This window comes from Siniperca chuatsi, linkage group LG21 (assembly GCF_020085105.1).
Source record: "Siniperca chuatsi isolate FFG_IHB_CAS linkage group LG21, ASM2008510v1, whole genome shotgun sequence".
NCBI classification, from domain to species: Eukaryota; Metazoa; Chordata; class Actinopteri; order Centrarchiformes; family Sinipercidae; genus Siniperca; species Siniperca chuatsi.
Window position 1 is genome coordinate 8294431 of NC_058062.1, and position 18176 is coordinate 8312606.

An 18176-nucleotide genomic window follows, 5' to 3' on the forward strand; every position below is an offset into this window, starting at 1 on the left:
ATGTAAATGTGTAATCAGACACGGTTGGAGACTGACGGATTGTAACTCCCTTGCCAGAGGACAGAAACACATTCTTATATCTGTAAAGGAAATACAATATAACCTGCATACACATACCTATTATGAAGATTATTTTTCATGTTTGACTGTCGGAGAGGTGTTGATTCAACTTTTGTTTTCTATTATTTCTGAGTTTGTGGTTGATTATATTGGGTTGCAGTAGCCCATAAATGTAAGTACATGGAAACATTAAATATTCTTAACGTTTAACTATTAGATGTGCAATATTTTAATGTTAGTTATACTGTACCTTTGGTTTAAACATAATCTTTCCAACATAAAGGCAACGTGATGACGATATACGTGGGGCAGTGGACACGTGATCAATTCACCTGTGCATAACCTGTTTATCTCTGCTGCTCCTGTGACTCGCCGCTCAAGGATAAATTTAAATCCCCGTCGTTTACACCGAAAGTTTGACTTTTCACTGGTTTTGCACAGTAAATGCTTCAGTCTTCGCAGGATTTGTGTGCTTTTTGTTACAGGTTTCGTTAGAGTCAGTCGCCGACTGTGTGGACTTCGACCTCGGTCAGGTACCTGTCTCAAACAAGGAAGTCCAATCGGTTGAGTTCTTCGTTGATGAAGTCGACGGGCCCTTTGGAAATGGCAGTACATGAGCTCGGTTGGCTATTCTGAAAGGCTTTTATTCTCAATGTTGATCCTATAACGTTGGCTTGTGACAATCCTTAACTATTTGTGGACAGTACCATCTAAACGGGATAAAGCTGCTTCCACCCTCCCCCACGGCATAAGGTGAGCTGTTTGTTGACGGTAAAGAAGGTGCATATCAAGACAATGATCATTTCAGCAACAGTAGTACTGTTGTATATACTAAATACACAATAGTATATTTTCTAATTAATCTTTTTTTTTTTTTTTTACTATAATAACAATAAAATCTAGGCTTTGTTTGTCCAGCAGGCAGCATGAAATCAATGGGGAGTATTCTGTCAAACCCACAGGGGAGGTGTTCTTACATTTGACGTATAAGTCCTACACTGACTTTTTTTTTCTGTTTCAGATGAACATTTCTTTGGAAGACATGGATTCATCAGCCGAAAATAATTCTATTGTTCACCTGGCTGCACCAATTCTCCCAGAGAAGTCAGACATCTCCAACATGACCATTATTCGAACAAGCAACGGGTCAATCATAGAGGATCAGATGTTTTTAAACACAGTGGCTGCTCAGGCCCTCTCAGGGATATTTGTCTGGTCCGCCTTGCTCATAACATGCCACCAGGTGAGTTGAAGAACATTTCTACATACTCCTGCTTGAAGACGTAAATCACTGCACCACATAGCACTAGTGGTGAGTAATACAGCTTCACAGCACTGCGCACTCAGTGATGTAAATGTGTAATCAGAGACGGTTGGAGACTGACGGATTGTAACTCCCTTGCCAGAGGACAGAAACACATTCTTAGAACCGTAAAGGATTATTACCTTACCAGTGTAGTGAATTCAGCATCTCAGCTCACACTGCTTATTTTCATACTCACAGTGACACTTGTCTTATCTAGTCATAAAGTATTTCTTTCTTTCCAGGCAGGTATTATTCTTTCTACTTTGTGCTTGCACTGCCCCACTGCATTGTGGGAATGTTTTGCTTACTTTATAGTTGATGTGACAGATTAAAATGGACAAAAATCCTTTAGCTGGTTAAAGGACAATGCATGCACAGTGAGCTCACTCTATGGGGCGTGGGGGTCAGGAAGACTAAAGGGCTCAGCACAGCCCACCTTTACCCAGAAACCACTTCATTGCTGCTGTAAATGAGTGTTTCCTCTTGTGTGGGTGTGTTACCCACTGTGCGCAGATGATAGCTTATCATAATGGTTTTATCATTTGCAGAGAATGCGGTAGGGTGCAGTGTATTATCAGCAGGGAAATCAATTGATATTGATATAACATTACAGCGCTATAAAGGATGAAGTTGTTGTTTTCTTGTTCACTGTGGTTTTAATGTTGTGCAGCTGTAATAGTTCCCAGATTTAGTTGATTGAATATGCATCCATCCAATATCCTCAGGCTGGAAGTCATACTCCTGGATCATATTTATGTTAACACGCATATGGTCATAGCTGTGTCTGTTAAGTGGTGTAATTAATTAAAGAGTTGTTTTGGTTGCTTTCTAAGCCTTTTAACATGGTCACATAGCATCAACATGTTGCATCTTGTGATTCAAAAACAATCCTTGTTTAGGGATTTGTGACTCAATATCCAGCAAATTGGTTTCTATCTTTTTAATATAGTACTTGTTTGGCCAAACACTTGCCAGCAAGACATTTTAATTGAACAAATAAATAGCAAGTGTACCTCTGGGAGAATGGAGCAGGTTTGCAACAGGCATCCCTTCTGTCACACGGGGAGAATAAAATGGTCTGCAGGACTAGTGTTGCAATGCTGGTGGTGTTTCATCTGACTTGGCTCCAGAGGATTGCTAAACGCACATTCTGAATACTAAACACAGTTAGACAATGACCTTAGATCCTCTTTGCTGTGAACTTGCCAATGCTTTTCGGACTGGTAAATCGTTGCAGTGTGGCTCATTTTTCTTGCTGGGCTTATTGGTCCCTTTGCAACTTGAGGCATTTGGGATTAAGAGCAGCAGACTAGACTATTGTGTGCGTCATGTTTGGCATCTCATTTAGTTACAGGATGTACAATCACTTCTGTTTTAGGTTACTATTGGGTTATATTAGCTTTTCAATATTGTGATTCCTCTGCCCCTATCTCTACTGTCAGGGCAGAAATTGCAGGAAAACGTCTGAACTTTACTTTGACTTGAAGCCATTATTCAGCATACAATTATGAATTACTGTCAGGTCAGCGTTATGGAGTCAGGAAGGACTTCAGTTTTCTGGCTTTTCAAGACAATGGAGGACATCAGTCTACAGTCTGCTATCCTTCACATGTAGAGATGGCCAAATGAATCACACCCCCACCCTCACAGTAATCAGGCTTTAATGTGCAGCCTCTAATGGGCATTTAATCAAGCTGAATGCAGGGTGAGACTCTGGATGTTGTTTAGTTTGCTTCTACAAATGGAGGTTTTTATAATTTAAAAATGTTCAGAACCCATGATGTTACATTTTTAAATTGAAAGTACCGGAGCCAATTAATCGATTAGTCGATCGACAGAAAATTAATCATCCACTATTTTGTTATTCGATTAATCGTGTAATCATTTTTCAAGCAAAAATTCCAAACATTTGCTTAAAACGTGTGGTGATTGGCTGATTTTCTTTGTCATATCTCATTGGTAACTGAATATTTTTGGGTTTTGGACTGTTGGTCAAATAAAATAAGCAATTTGAATACATCATCTTCAGCTTTGGGAAATTATAGCGGGTGCCTTTCACAATTTTCTGACATTTTATAGACAAAACGATTAATCAAGAAAATTATCTGCAGATTAATATAATGAAAATAATTGTTAGTTGCAGCCACTACTGTATGTGATTATAATTGCAAAAAAAGTTTAAAATTAATAATAATGGTCACTTCCTTTTTCTCACTGCGCAGTAAATTGCCTTTAAATGCACCCATTACTAAATACAGGGGGGGAAGTATCATAAACACCAGTGCAATCAAATGCAATTCAATACATTAGCTTAGTTTAGTCGTAGTTAGAGTTTACATACATTTATGATTCAAAGTACAAAGAGGATGTATCTTTATTGTTATTTGATAACATTTAGATGTTGTGGCTAATGTTATGTAGAGAAAGTCCTTCCTGTAGGCTAGCTATTTAGTTGTTGTTCCAGATGAAGTTGAGATTAAAGGCTACAACTAACTAAATTAAATGTTGGAATGAAAAATGCCCATCACAATTACCTGACGCCCAAGCTGACGTTTTCATACTTCTTGTTTTACCCAACAGTCCAAAACCTAAAGATATTTACAGTCACATAAGACAAAGAAAAGCAGGAAATCATTACATTTGAGAAATGGAGCCAGAGAATGTTGGGCATTTTTGCTTGAAAAATAACATTATATGATGGTTTGATTATCAGAATAGTTAATTTTAATCAATTAATTGACTAATTGTTTCAGCAATGATTTGATTGTTTGACGAGGTAACACATGAATATGGTAGTGATGTGTTTTTCTTTCTCTTTAGAGAGTTATTAGTCAGCAGTGGCTTGAGCTTAGTGTGTTTACTAGGATTGACTCCTCATACTCAATTAATTGACTAATGGGTCATAAGCATCTTGGTAGACTGAGAAAATATGTTTGATAAGATTTTTTTTTTTAAATGGTCTTTTCATGAAGAATGATTCATCAGTCATTACCAGCCACATCTGTAGCATCACAATAATATTCCCTAATATGCTTTGGTCTTTTAATAAGCGCTACATTTTTAGAGCTCTTTCTGCACGACTGCAGTCATCTGCAGAGGGAAAGTAATACTGGAGAAACAATTTGATAGATTTACCTATTAAATCTGCTAATTGTTTAGTTGAAGAGACCCTATGTGTATTAGTCAGATAGAATTTTATTTATTTGAGGATAAATTCAATTTGCAATATTATTAGCTATTGACATTTTTTCATTCCATATTCCATGTTGCCAGGTTACAGCAGTTTCTCCACAGCTTTATGTTGCAGCAGCTTTGTTAACATTGGTGAGATTAACCAACCTGCAGTCATCTGCCAGAATTACCTGAGAGCCCTGAGAGGGACAATTTAACTGTAATTTACTTACACTGTTGAAAACACATCTCCTTCTATTGTCATACAGATCAGACCCTGCTATATTTGCTTGAGATCAGAATGGATAAACCGGTCCTTACCTCAGCCTCACTACAGTGGCAAATTTTACATTTTAGTAGGGATTCAAAAATTTAACTCATCATTTGGATGTGGCTCATAGGTGTAAAAACTGTTATGTCAGGTGTTAGTTTTGCCTTGTCTAAAAACTGAAGGTCACTGAAAACAATGATAATCAGTTCATCTGCCACATGCTGTGTGTATTCCAATAGATGTCCTCAGCTGCACTGCATTACCTTTTATGGAGGCCATATGGAGAGGTGTGTGTGTGTGTGTGTGTGTGTGTGTGTGTATGTATGTAAACTAAAGGTTAAGACCAGCTCAGTGAAAAATGTTTATTTACTGATCTTATTGTCCGCTTCCGTATGTGAAGTTAAAGCTGTACAATATAAAGTGTGGCCAATAAGTTTAAAGCTAGAATATTCTGGAAGGTCATTAAAATGGGAGTCGGGTGATCTCTCTTTATTCTAGTCAACCCTGCTGCTGCATTTCGTAGTGGCAGGTCTTTACACAGACAGAGCATTCACAAAAATGCATTTTTCACAATTGCTAATTTATAAACGTAACAAATAATCAAGAAAAAAATCTGTATGTTAATCAATAATGCAAATAATTGTTAGGTGGAGCCCTAGTCAAATTATTCCACTTCTGAAAACCATTGTTTTGTTACATATTTTAGTGAAAGCAGTGTATATTTTCCATGGCAATGCCTTTGGGAAATATAGCCTACATGTGAAGGGATTAGTATATAATTTTCTATTTTAATTATATACATCATGAGCAGAAGTTACATTTCCTAGTTATTTAATTATAACTCTGTTCTATGAATCTGTAACAATGCTCACCAGTGTCATGGAATTTGTATTTTCTTGTTTACTAATGGTTTTCATATGCTTTGTTTGTATTTTCATTGTAGATCTATACACACCTGCGATCCTACACTGTCCCCAATGAGCAGCGCTACATCATCCGCATCCTGTTTATTGTGCCAATTTATGCCTTTGATTCTTGGCTCAGCCTGCTCTTCATCAGCAACGACCAGTACTATGTCTACTTTGATTCTGTTCGAGACTGCTACGAAGGTAAGTACCACAAGCTCTCCCCTCTAAATTATCTGCCTGATAACGTCTTTCCTGGACAGTCATGGTTGTTCCCCTGTGCTCATATTTTAGATGGCTGCCAGGAAAGGAAAGACAAGAAACTGACCAAACTAGTTTTTCACACCAGTCATTGTTCTCATGTTGTTAGACCTCATTATATGAGGTGTTACATTTGTAGGAGTCATTTTCGTAGCATTCCTTTTTGTTCACTGGTTTATAGTATTTGCAAATTATATAAAAAAAAATAATAATTATGTGTAATTCTGCACTGATTTTCAATATTTAAATATTATATAAACCCTGTTCTGTAGATTGTAGTTTAATTGGTTTTGTACATTGCAACTGTAATTATGTATTGAAGATTTAAGACCAAAGCACTTCACCATTGGCAAAGGTGAATCATATGCAAAATGGATTACAAATAATTTGAGAAAGGGGAAAAGTAGGAAATACATTGTTCAGGAGATTAGTTTCCAGTTTGCAGGACAATTTTGTGGCTGATTGATAGTGCAGCGCATTAGAAAGCAGGGAGACTGGAAAACCACCAGAGGCTATGGCTAAAACATAATGAACCTTCTCTTGACTGGACACCATCTGCATTAGCTTCATTTAATCCCTCCTTAAATAGCAATGAAGGATTAGGAAGGGATTTCCAAGACACAGAACCCTTGGAAGCTTCTAAATGTAAGGACTGAAACATTTATTGTTCCAAAATGTAGGACTAATTATTTTTTATCATGTAGACATTTTCTCCTCTAAAATGATTTGACCTTTTTAAATGAATTTATACTTGAAGATGATGAGAAATTATTCTACAGTTAAAATAATTCCATGAAACATGTATAGTACAGGTTTAAAAATGTAACTTTTCTCTTTTCTGTTACAGCATTTGTCATTTACAATTTCCTGAGCCTGTCCTTTGAGTATCTGGGAGGAGAGAGTGCAATCATGTCAGAGATTCGAGGGAAGCCCATCCAGTGAGTGCTCTCATTCCAATTCTCCATTCAGTTGTGGCATACATTTACATTTATAATATAATAATAAAAAAAATTAAATAATAAGTTGAAAGAAGTAGTAAATACATCAGAGATATTTTATTTACATCACCTTCTCTTCAGCTCGACTGGGACAAACTATGGTATAGTTTTGTCTTCATGTTTACGATCACACAAGGTGCAAGATGCATTTTGCTGCCCTTGAATTACCATTTAGTTTGAACGATGCAGTGAAAGAGCAGGCAATAAACAACTGCGTTGTTAATCTGTGACAGTTATCCTTTATCTCAGAACTTTTGACCAGCCTTAGATAGGCTGTGTTGTATGGCTGACTCAGCCACAGGGCAGCAGCTCTTTGCCAGCTTCTTAAGACAGTGGAGACACTAATGTTGAGCCCTGATAAATGATGCCATAGTTTAACAACCGCTGTTGGAGACAAGGCATAAATTCTACATGTTGGTTTTGAAAAATCACTGCTCTGCCTTGTTGTTGTTGTCTGTTAGGATTTCCATAGACATCCAATATTTTCTTTCTTAAATCAGTGAGAACTGTAAATTTACAGCAGATAATTTTAAATTATTTGAAAGCATTTCACACAAGGCATAGTCTTGATTGAATGAAGAGCATAACTCATACTGTTAAAGTTCAAGTCGAGTATGTTTTAATCAGCTGCATGGCAGATGAATTAGATCATAATCTACATGTTTAGCATGTAAGAAACATGGTCAAAGGATTTTAGTGGCACATTAAGCCTATTCCTATTCTAATTTATAATGCACGTCAATATTAGATTAAATTTAATATGTAATGTTTCCATTAATAAACTAAATTAAGTGCAAACTGCTTAGATAATACTCCTTTGATATACATAGGTTCTGTGGGAACAAAAAATACTTTGACTACTTTCACTCTGCAGGCAACTCCAAATTTGTTTCTCAAATTCAATTTGACTGAATATCCATGCTCTTATAGCTCTAAATAACTCCCAATTGGGATTTTGTCATGTAGGAAGCTTTGCATGAACAATATAGTCTCAATTTTTAACATTTTTTGTCAATTGTCAGCACCAAAATTATGTAGTCAAACTATAAGGAACACTTTTCAATACATTGCAGTCAAATACAGCACTGCTCAGAATATCTACCATAGAACTGAATCAACACACTATGAAACCAAAGCAGTAATGTCAACTAGGGCTGCAACCAACAATTATTTTCATTATCGATTAATCTGCCGATTATATTCTTGATTAATCGATTAGTTGTTTTGTCTATAAAATATCAGAAAATAACAAAAAATGTCCATCACAGTTTCCCAGAGCCCAAGGTGACGTCTTGAAATGTCTGACCAAAGATAAGTATAGTATTTAGTTATAGTTATATAAAACAGAAAAAACAGCAAATCCTCACTGACATCAGAGAAGCTAAGAGAATCAAATGTTTGACATTTTTGCTTGAAAAAGTACTCCAACGATTAATCGATTATCAAAATAGTTGTTGATTAATTTCCTGTTGATTAATCAACTAATCGTTATTTAACTTTAATGTCACAGAAAACTGAACATTTAAGCAAGCTAGTGTTCATTGTATGGCTGTTGTATTACATCCTACGTGTGTTTTGGTTTGTTTTTTTTTGTTTGTTTTTTTACATGTCACTCAATACATATACCTTGTATGCTTTAACTTGCTTCTATTATCTGTTGCTAAATACAGGTATATGATGTTTCCGTGTTGACTTCATAGCTCATCATTTCTTGTTGTCTACACAGGTCAAGTTGTCTGCATGGTACCTGCTGCCTCGTTGGAATGAGCTACTCCATTGGCTTTTTAAGATTCTGTAAACAGGTGAGCTTCAATCATCCCCCTATCTCCACTCTAGAGATGCTCCTTTTGACCACTGAAATGAATTTACACACACTGAAAATAAGAATGCATCAAAAAAATATTACTGCGCCGTAAATTACCATTCTGTCCAAACTTCCAGACTGCTTAAAAATGACAGCTGTTATAATTGGCTGTGTGCTTTTCAGAGGATAACATCCGCTGGTTTAAAAAAAAAAGGAAAACAAAAGCAATTGAGGCCAGGTGAAAGCAGCTTGATAATAAACACAGCAAGATGATTTGAGCTGTCAGCACAGAGCTCCCGCCTAGTGTCGTGGGATGATGCATAAGCTCCCAGTCTATCGCTGATGGAAATTGAGTGAAACAGAGTTATGTCTTCAAAACAAAAAACATGGTGAAATGAACATTATTTTATAAGGGGCAAGTGATAAACACTCAATGTGCCTTCACTGGAATCCTATGTGAAGTGTTTTTAAACGGAAAACCTTACAGGTTCTCTATGGTGGCATAACTGAAAGGAATCTTAGTTAAAGGATATTTCTATGTGAGAGGACAATTGAAGATCAGCACAGTAGATTTTATTAGTATTGTACATTGTAGCATTGTGCTAAATCTCCCATCAGTTTTGTTAGAGTTTGCTGGGTTGAGTGCAGTCAAAGTGTTGGCCTAGATTAGAGGAAGGGCTTAGCAATGAGTTTTGTGCTTTTAAAATAGGTTATCCTCATTAACATTCATTCAACAGAAAATTTCAGGAATCAATATATCGAACACTTCAGAAATTATTACCGGTAAATGCTGTTTTGCAGGTAAACTCCCACGAAGCGAGTGACTGACTGGATTCAAAATAATGATTAACTGCTATTATTCTAACTGGATTACTAAAGCACTCGATTATATTGATCACATAATGTTGGGAGGGTAAAAAAAACATTTAAATTCTTTGCACATTTTGGGGAAGCTTCAGTGTGTGATTAGAAGAGGGTTCAACAAATGAATCATTGATATGGAAAAGCAGCCTAGAGTTACGGTGGTTCTTGGAGATAAGGTTAGAGGATAAGCTGCTCTTGCATCCTAAACTGTATTTTGACATTTCGGTTTTAAGTCCTTTATCATATTGTAGGATGCTTTCGGGTCTTATTTTCCTGAAACTGGGCAAAAGTGTAATCCTGTGGACCCCAGGGGCAGCTGTTGTGCTGGTGAGGGCCATTGGGGATCTAAATAAATGATCGATAAATAAAGTGCATGTGGCTGTGACAACTAGTTTTTGCAGTTTTGGTAGCGTAAACAAGGCGCTACAGCTAAGACATTATTAGTACACATACATTATAATATTATACATACAATACATTTTTAGTAGGGGGAAAACAAAATCAGCAGGTGGAGCTGTGTTGAGATTAAACAATGGCCAATCACAAGCGCTTCTCTCATCCCCTTTAAAAGCAGCAGGCACATTAAATGGACCAGGGGCCTCATTACAGAAACTTCCTAAGTCTTAAATCCTAACTTCTCAGTTTAGGATGACATTTAGATTTTTTGGTATTACAGAAACATGTTTCCTAACTGCATTTTATCTTAGGATAGGAATTTAGCTATTGCAGAATTGTCCTAACTGAAGAATTTCCTCAGTTAGGAATCCTAAACATGAACAACATTAACACTGAAATATTATGATTGAAAGGGTTATTTGCTTTTTAATAAAGCGCCTCTCTTCTTGGCTTCGTTGGTGATGGTAGATCACTTTTTTTTTTTTTTTTTAACTGCACTCCTCAAAATTCTGCATACTGACTTGTCAGCATCCACCACTTCTTGCCACTTCAAATCTTTATCCTGGGCTGATAATTGGGAAGAAAACGTCCTAAAAAGGTGGGGTTTCTTCTCCTCCACCGACACAATATCTCTAAATAAGCTAAAATTGAATGCCTGCCTTTTCTTGTCCATTATAGCAAGCTAGCTAGCCAGTGACAAGTGAAGTGAGACAGCTGTTGTCATGGATACAGGCAGTCTCGTGTACATTCTGAACACAGAAACAGACATGACAGGACGAGTGCCAATTGAAGAATCAAGTTTACAGTTCTAGTTAGGATTTCTTAAGATAAGATACGGGATCTGAGATAGGACAGGACACAGCCATGAGTTTAGGAATTGCTTCTGTAATAGCAAGATACAAAGATTTCCTATCTTTGAAACTTGAGATAGGACAAGGTATAGAGAGGCGAAAAGAGTCTTTGGAAAAAATGTTCTGCAAGAGTGGACAGCAGCACAGTGTGAGGCAACACGACAACAAAAACAATGGCCTTGTGGTCTGTTATATAGATTTCATAATTAAACTGAAGGATCAGCTTTGAGAGTCTGTATTGTAATACACAAAGTAGAGAGGTGTTGCTGTTAATTAGGACTCAGGAGACATTTACATATGTACATGTACATTCTTAGACAGTTGCCACCAGTGAACTATTCTCTTATAGTTAACTCTGAAGTGGTATAAATTATAACAGAAAGAAAATGCTTCAGGTAATTTCAAATTGTGAATTTTCTACGAGACATTATTTAGCATTTGTAATGGAAAACGCTTGCAGGTTGCTAACAAAAGATGAGAAAAGTCAAATGTGGTGAATTTAACAGATGTGCATATTAACCTAAATTCACATAACCCTTTGATGCGCCAGTTTGCAATAGAGCTGTTATTCAAGCTGCTGACAAGTATGTAGAGTTAACATATCCTTTTATCTTACATTTGTATTGTGCAGTGTACACCGACTCTCACATGTAGCTTAGTATTAACGTTTATTACAAGGTCTGTATAGAGTCTGTATGCATGGATGCAGTTACTAACTAAATTAGTTTGAGGCTGAAACCCCAGTTGACTTTTAATCCACTGGCATTATGAATGTGTTTTGAATATCAAGCATGTCAGGAAGTATCATGATAAAATTTGCTTTGAGAATATTCAGAGTAACAAGCTGGCACTAGAACAGGCATAGGGCAACAAAAGACTGTCAGTACTAAATGCTTCAAAGTAAATCAGTAATATAAATGATTATTAATGTCATTTTGTCGTGCCCACCACAGACTCTGGCCATTCTATAAAGTCTCTGTCTGGCTAATCAAGTTGAACACTCCTGGTCTGTCACTTTCAAGTGCCGCAGCAGTGATGGGAGTTTAGAGCAGCCTCTGTCAAATTGGTTGGTTCAGGCTACAATACACAACACAGAGGACACCTGTCCTCCAGTCATATATTACATGCAGGTCTACATCCCTCTGCATCCTCTGTTGTCCCAGCCAGTCCCCATTGACATCAGCATTAAGATATCAGCATCAGTATGGTTGACTTTCTAGGACTGAAGGAAAGACAACTTGATACCTGACCTGATAATTAGTGAGCTTTACATGTGCTGGTAGACATATTTTATTATCTTTGGATGGAACCAGGAGAGCTGTTTCCTCCTGTGTGCTAAGCTAAATTAGCCAGCTGCTGGTTGGACAGGTATGAGAATGGTATAAATCTTCACCTCTAACACACACACACACAGAATAGCTGTAATGTTTAAGGTGAGAAATGGCCACTGGTTACGTTAAAAGGATTCAGAGACATGGACACCTGCTTGTTGTCAGTGAGCAGATCTTTTCCATCTAATTAGATGTACAAACAGATTGAGACGTCCTTCGTCCTTCTTCATCCTTCTTCATCCTCCTCCTTCATGGTGTCCTTGCTTGTTTGGGTGTCTCACTCTGAATTGTAATGTGTTCTCCAGGCGACTCTCCAGTTCTGCGTTGTCAAACCCATCATGGCAGTCATCACCATCATCCTGCAGGCCTTTGGCAAATATCATGATGGAGATTTTAAGTGAGCAGCACCTCCTTTTCCATTTCATTCTTTATGTATCTTATGCATCCATGTCATTGCCAGCAGGCTTGTTTGCTGTTTATGTGCACATGGAAACAATTTGCAAAAGGAGATAATTATATCACCTCTCCACAGTTGGCACGATAAAAATGATTAGAATTAAAGGGTATCATTTCTAGCAGAAAGTGCTGGGTTCAAACTTTCCTGTGAGAGTGTGCAGGTACTGTACTACATGTTGTCCCAGTTATGTCGCTGGCCATAATCACAGCCTTTTTGGTATTTTTGTTATTGCAATGAGTAATTCAGGGCTTTTTGAAATATGGACTAAAGAAGTTATCTCTATATTAAATTTTACCCATATGTACTAAGTGTTCTTAAATGAAGACCCATAATTCTTATTATATGTTACACTCAGTGAAGCACAGTGTTGTAAGGGAAGATGCATTGTTTCATTTCATACTTTTACTTTGGATATCAAGTGGTACAAAGATGGGGATAAATTGCAAACTGACAAATGTAATTTTAATGTATTTTCAGTCATACCAGATGAGCCAATAAGGGTCTCAACATAATATGGAGTGGGTAGTACATTCAATGAAATTGTCTTTTTCGTGTAATCAAAAGCTATAAAATCTGCATCCCTTAAACTCTGCCTGACTTATTTTCAGGAGCTCTCCTCCATCTCTTTCTGAAGATTCAGCTGTGACAGCACTTGTTTCTAAACTATTCATAAGAAGCACAGTTCAACGAGGTCTTGAGACAGAAGTTTCCCATCATCTTTATATCATCACCCTGTTACTGTCGAGCTAAAAGATAGACATGATTAAATCCTTCTTGCTTATTTCTTCATATACTTCAACAGCAAAATTAGCAGGCAGAAATAATTGTCTTTTTTCATGTCTTTCTTTAAGCTCTGTAGCAAGATCATGATGATTCACAGATTGTTTACTTATATGCTTTCAGCCAACCATGCACTCCATACTGCATGGGAGTAATTAGTGTAGTCACAGCTGAGTCCTCAGAGAGGCTCTGTAGAATGCCAAGAGGGTATAAAGGCAGTCTGACAATAAAATATAGACAAATCTGCCTGTTTATCAGATGCATCCTGAAATAAGAAGGCCATGTACAAACAGGCTTTATTAACTGCTTCAAATAAGAGGACAAAAAGTCCGTATTTCCAGCTGTTCTTGCAATATGTCATCAAATTTGAGCTGTCAGTCTTTTTCTTTCAGCCCAAAGTAATAAATGGATTCAAAACATAAATAAATTAAGGAAGTTGCTGTACACAGGCTTGTCATATGATCACAGATAGAAAAATGTCATTTTAAAAATATTTAGTAAATTTACCAAATATGTAATTATGGGGTTTTTCGGACTTTGTTTCTGTGCAGTATAAATGGAGGATACCTATATATCACAATCATCTACAACTTCTCAGTCAGCCTCGCTCTCTACGCTCTCTTCCTCTTCTTCTTGGCCACAAGTGACCTGCTCCGGCCGTACGAACCGGTGCTCAAATTCCTCACAATCAAATCTGTCATCTTTTTATCCTTCTGGCAAGGTAAGTCCACCCCTCTACTTTTTTTGTATCAGTACCAGTACATAAAAGTATGAATTGCTGATGAAATGTTTGCTGCTTTGTAGGAATGGTCCTCGCCATCCTGGAGCGCTGCAGCGTCATACCCAACGCGCTCTTTATTGATGGACAAGAGGTCGGCGCCGGCACCGTGGCAGCAGGCTGGCAGAACTTTATCACCTGTATCGAAATGTTCTTTGCTGCTATTGCCCTCCGATATGCCTTCACCTGCACCGTCTACCAGGAGAAAAAAAATGAAGTGCCAGGTGAGAGCTGTAGTCCATACATAGAGCAGGTAAAAGCTGTTGAACTTATCATTACCTCTTGCCCTCGCCTTGAAAATACGTTGGCATGTTCTGAGGCTAATTGCCCTTCTCCCCCACAGAATAAGGACTGACACAGGCTTGAAAGTCTTAGCAGTAACAGTAATTGCATTGCTCTGTGCCTTTTGCAGCCATTTACTGACTGACTTTTAAAGTTAGAACTAATACATAAGCTGTAATTTATACAAATTTCCAAATTTCATCGGCCTAAGGGCACACATTGTTACTTGTGGCTCAGAGGGCGGCTGCCAGTAAAGCAATGTAGAGGAAGATGAAGAGGAATTCACAGCCACAGTACACTAGCAGGAAGCAAGTGGCACCCCTTTGACATCAATGCTGCTTGCAAGTAAAAGACAAATGGAAGCCATGGGAAAAGCCTTCTGCAGCAATATCAATCATTTTGCCATTTTTTGCAGAAGTACTGGAAGTGATAATGAAAACTGAAACATTTGTGTCAACTTGGTATGACCACTATTTTTTAAATCAATATGAAAATCAAAGAAGGTAATGGGATGAAATTATTGGTTTTCATCATCACCCATTCTTCCTGCCCATATGGAAATAAATCCATTATTCATCTTGTTGTCCAGTTAAACCATAATAATAATGTTGCTGCAGTGTTTGACAGCTGATATTAAATTTTTTTGTTTAGTTTTATTGCTTCAGCCATCCTGTCCTCTCCTATAACTGAAGTTTGTGGCGCTAATATTGACACTGTAGTTCTGCTGCTGCACCCCCACACTCAGGTGTTGATTTGTGTGATTGCAGAGGTTGCCACACCTCTGGTTTACCATTCCTCTGCTTCAGCCCTGTAAGGAGAAACCCAGCAGACCGTGCCTAACTGCCCTGTCCCCCCCTCCACCCCACCTTTCCCTTCTCTTTGCCACCTCCATAAGCCAATCCAGACAGCACTGCCAGTGACCCTGAAACAGAAGGCTGTGGATGTCTGCCGGCTCTTTTTTTTTTTTTTTTTGCCTTGGACACCCTTTTAGTTCTGGGGTAAATTCAACCTGGCTCACAGCTGGGTGAAAAGGGACCATCAGTGGAGACAGTGGCTGTGACTGAATTTTGTTCAGTCCATTTGTAGAATGCAGCCTGGGGGAAAAGAAAACACGATGAAAGAAATAAATCATGCCTATTTAGTGATTTATTTATTATTTAACTGACTGTCTCACATTGGATAGTTTATAGTAACACTGAAACAAGTAGGCAAGAAATCGATATACAAAATTAATTTGACAAGCCATTAAGTCATTTATCCAGCAAAATGCAAAACCTTTTGTTGTTCCGGCTTCTGGAATATGAGGATTTGCTGCTTTTCTGTTTTTATATGATTGTAAATTAAATATATTTGGGTTTTGGACTGTTTCTTGGACAAAACAAGTAATATAAAGATGTCACCTTGGGGAACTTGTGAAAAATTCACACCCCTGTATTTGTATTCAGCTGCTCAGATTGATCCCCTTAGTTCAGGGATTTAAAGGAATAGTTCGTCATTTTGGGAAATACACTTATTCACTTTCTTGCCGAAGGTTAAATTGGAAGATAAACGGGCTACCACTCTCACGTCTCTATGGTAAATATGTAGTTGGAGCAGCCGCTTAGCTTAGCATTAAGACTGGAAACGGGGAAACAGGTAGCCTGGCTCTATCTAAAGGTAATAAAATCTACCTATCGGCACCAAAACTCACCAATTAACACATTATATCTTGTTTAATTTGTTAAAAAAAACGAAGTTAAAAGCGTTAAAAGAGTTTTACAGGAGTTATATGCTAGTCTGTTTCTTGGCTGGGAGTAGTTGCCAGGCAATCAAAAGGAGATTCCAGGAAGTTACTGGCAAACTTTTCCTTTTTAAAGCTGTAACATTGCAGTCACTTGTATGATAGTCTAATTGCTAATCTCCCAATGTCCTTGTTCCTGTGTTGTTCCTACAGAGAACAGCCCTCCTATGCAGAGCATCTCCAGTGGTCTGAAGGAGACCATAAACCCAGGGGACATGGTACAGGATGCCATCCACAACTTCTCCCCGGCCTACCAGCAGTACACCCAGCAGTCCACACAGGAGGTGGTCCAGCCCAGCATGAACGGAAAAGTGGCCACAGGCAACAAGAGCTCCCGCAAGTCTGATAAAATCATGCTGATTACCTCTGATGATGAATTTTAGGCATTTTTCCAGCAAAATCGAAGTGTTTCTCCTTGCCACCCCTATCTCTGACCCTCTGGGGAAACAGCTGTATCGCATCTCGCACAGAGCTGGATTGAATCCAGGTGTTTCATTTTTATTATCCCAGTATTTAAGATGGACTGCTTACTTCTGTCCTGTTTTAATGAATGTTTTAAGCACCAAGAGAAGGATGAAATTAATAATAGTTTTTAGATAGCTCAATGGCCAGATAACTGATCTGTCTCCATCTGGGCAGTAACAATCACAGGAAAATGACATGTCACCTTCACTGTTATCAGAGACGTCTGGAGCTATGCATTTTCTTTAAATCAAGCTGCTGGTTGTTCAGCAGTATCCCTGATCTGATCTTGATTCTGTTTCTGTCATTATGTCAGTGCTCGATCGCTGGCCGTCTGAAGTGTGTTCCCTCTGATTCGTGACATTTTCAAAGAGGAGATGATTAATATGTGACTCCAGGTGGGAAGCAGGGAAGCCAGCAATGGCTGGAAATGACACTTCATGGACCGTCTCTCGCATCTGCTTGTTGAAGTATTTGCTGAGCATTCCTCTGCATGGTTTCCTGACAAATGGAAAGAGTCGTTCAAAGACACATTCGTTTTGGAGCAGGCACTTCAAACTGCAGACTATAGCACTTCGCAATCCTTTGTATCTACTGTAGCATGGGCAAATTGGATAAACCTGTCTCCTACAAAGTGGGAGTTGTAGTATTCTCATTAATTTCCCCAGCATGCTAAAGAGTGTAATTCAGTGCCACTACACCGCCGTTCAACAGACGCTAACAAGTGCACTATTGTAAATGCTTTTGGCAGAACCTTTTTGTGTGTGACGTGTTCACGTCACTATTAGTGTGTGACAGTGTCCATGTTCCAGGGATTATGAAATATGTACAGAATTTAATTGGTGTAAATTGTGGTATTTTTAAAAAAAAAAAAGAGTGAGAGAAAAAATCAGTTTGGATTATGAATTGGGAAGATCTTGAATGTATTTAATGTGTAGTTCAGGCATAGTCAGACCAAACCAAAATCTGTGTGGGAAAACAGAACCACAGAGTCTTGGTAGTTTCTCCTCCCACTTTGTTTTTCACTAGAAATGTTATCATCTGTGTTTATGTCACATGGGAGATATACATAGTTTTCTAAATACATTAGTTATTGGAGACCAATTTTGTACATCGTCATACTTTGTTTTATTTTTTATTTTAGATACCCTTTTGTGCCAATGATAGCTGTCTTTCTGGGAAAGCAGAAATTGATTTACAGTTGGGTACAAAGTAATATTTGAAAATATACAAACTAGTTGACTTGTGTGTTTTAGTTCTGTGTGGCACTCAAGCAAAATTAAAGAATTGTCTTTGCTTGTGTAACCTGCATATGTTGAACTGAGTAAATCTGCACTTCGCAATGAGGAAAAAGCTTTATTTTAAAGTACAAAAACAGACACCGCAGACCTACTTAGAAATAATTTACCATACTTTAAA

General features: G+C 37.8%; 1 protein-coding gene across 1 annotated transcript; it reads left to right on the plus strand.

Moving 5' to 3' along the window:
* Window positions 1-360: 360 nt before the first annotated feature.
* Window positions 361-18062, plus strand: tmem184a (transmembrane protein 184a). Its single transcript, XM_044180242.1, has 9 exons — window positions 361-813; window positions 1082-1303; window positions 5752-5917; window positions 6822-6912; window positions 8699-8774; window positions 12524-12615; window positions 14007-14176; window positions 14260-14457; window positions 16449-18062. Exons 2-9 carry the CDS (start codon window positions 1082-1084, stop codon window positions 16676-16678), a joined length of 1245 nt encoding a protein of 414 aa, XP_044036177.1. The 5' UTR covers window positions 361-813; the 3' UTR covers window positions 16679-18062.
* Window positions 18063-18176: the final 114 nt, after the last annotated feature.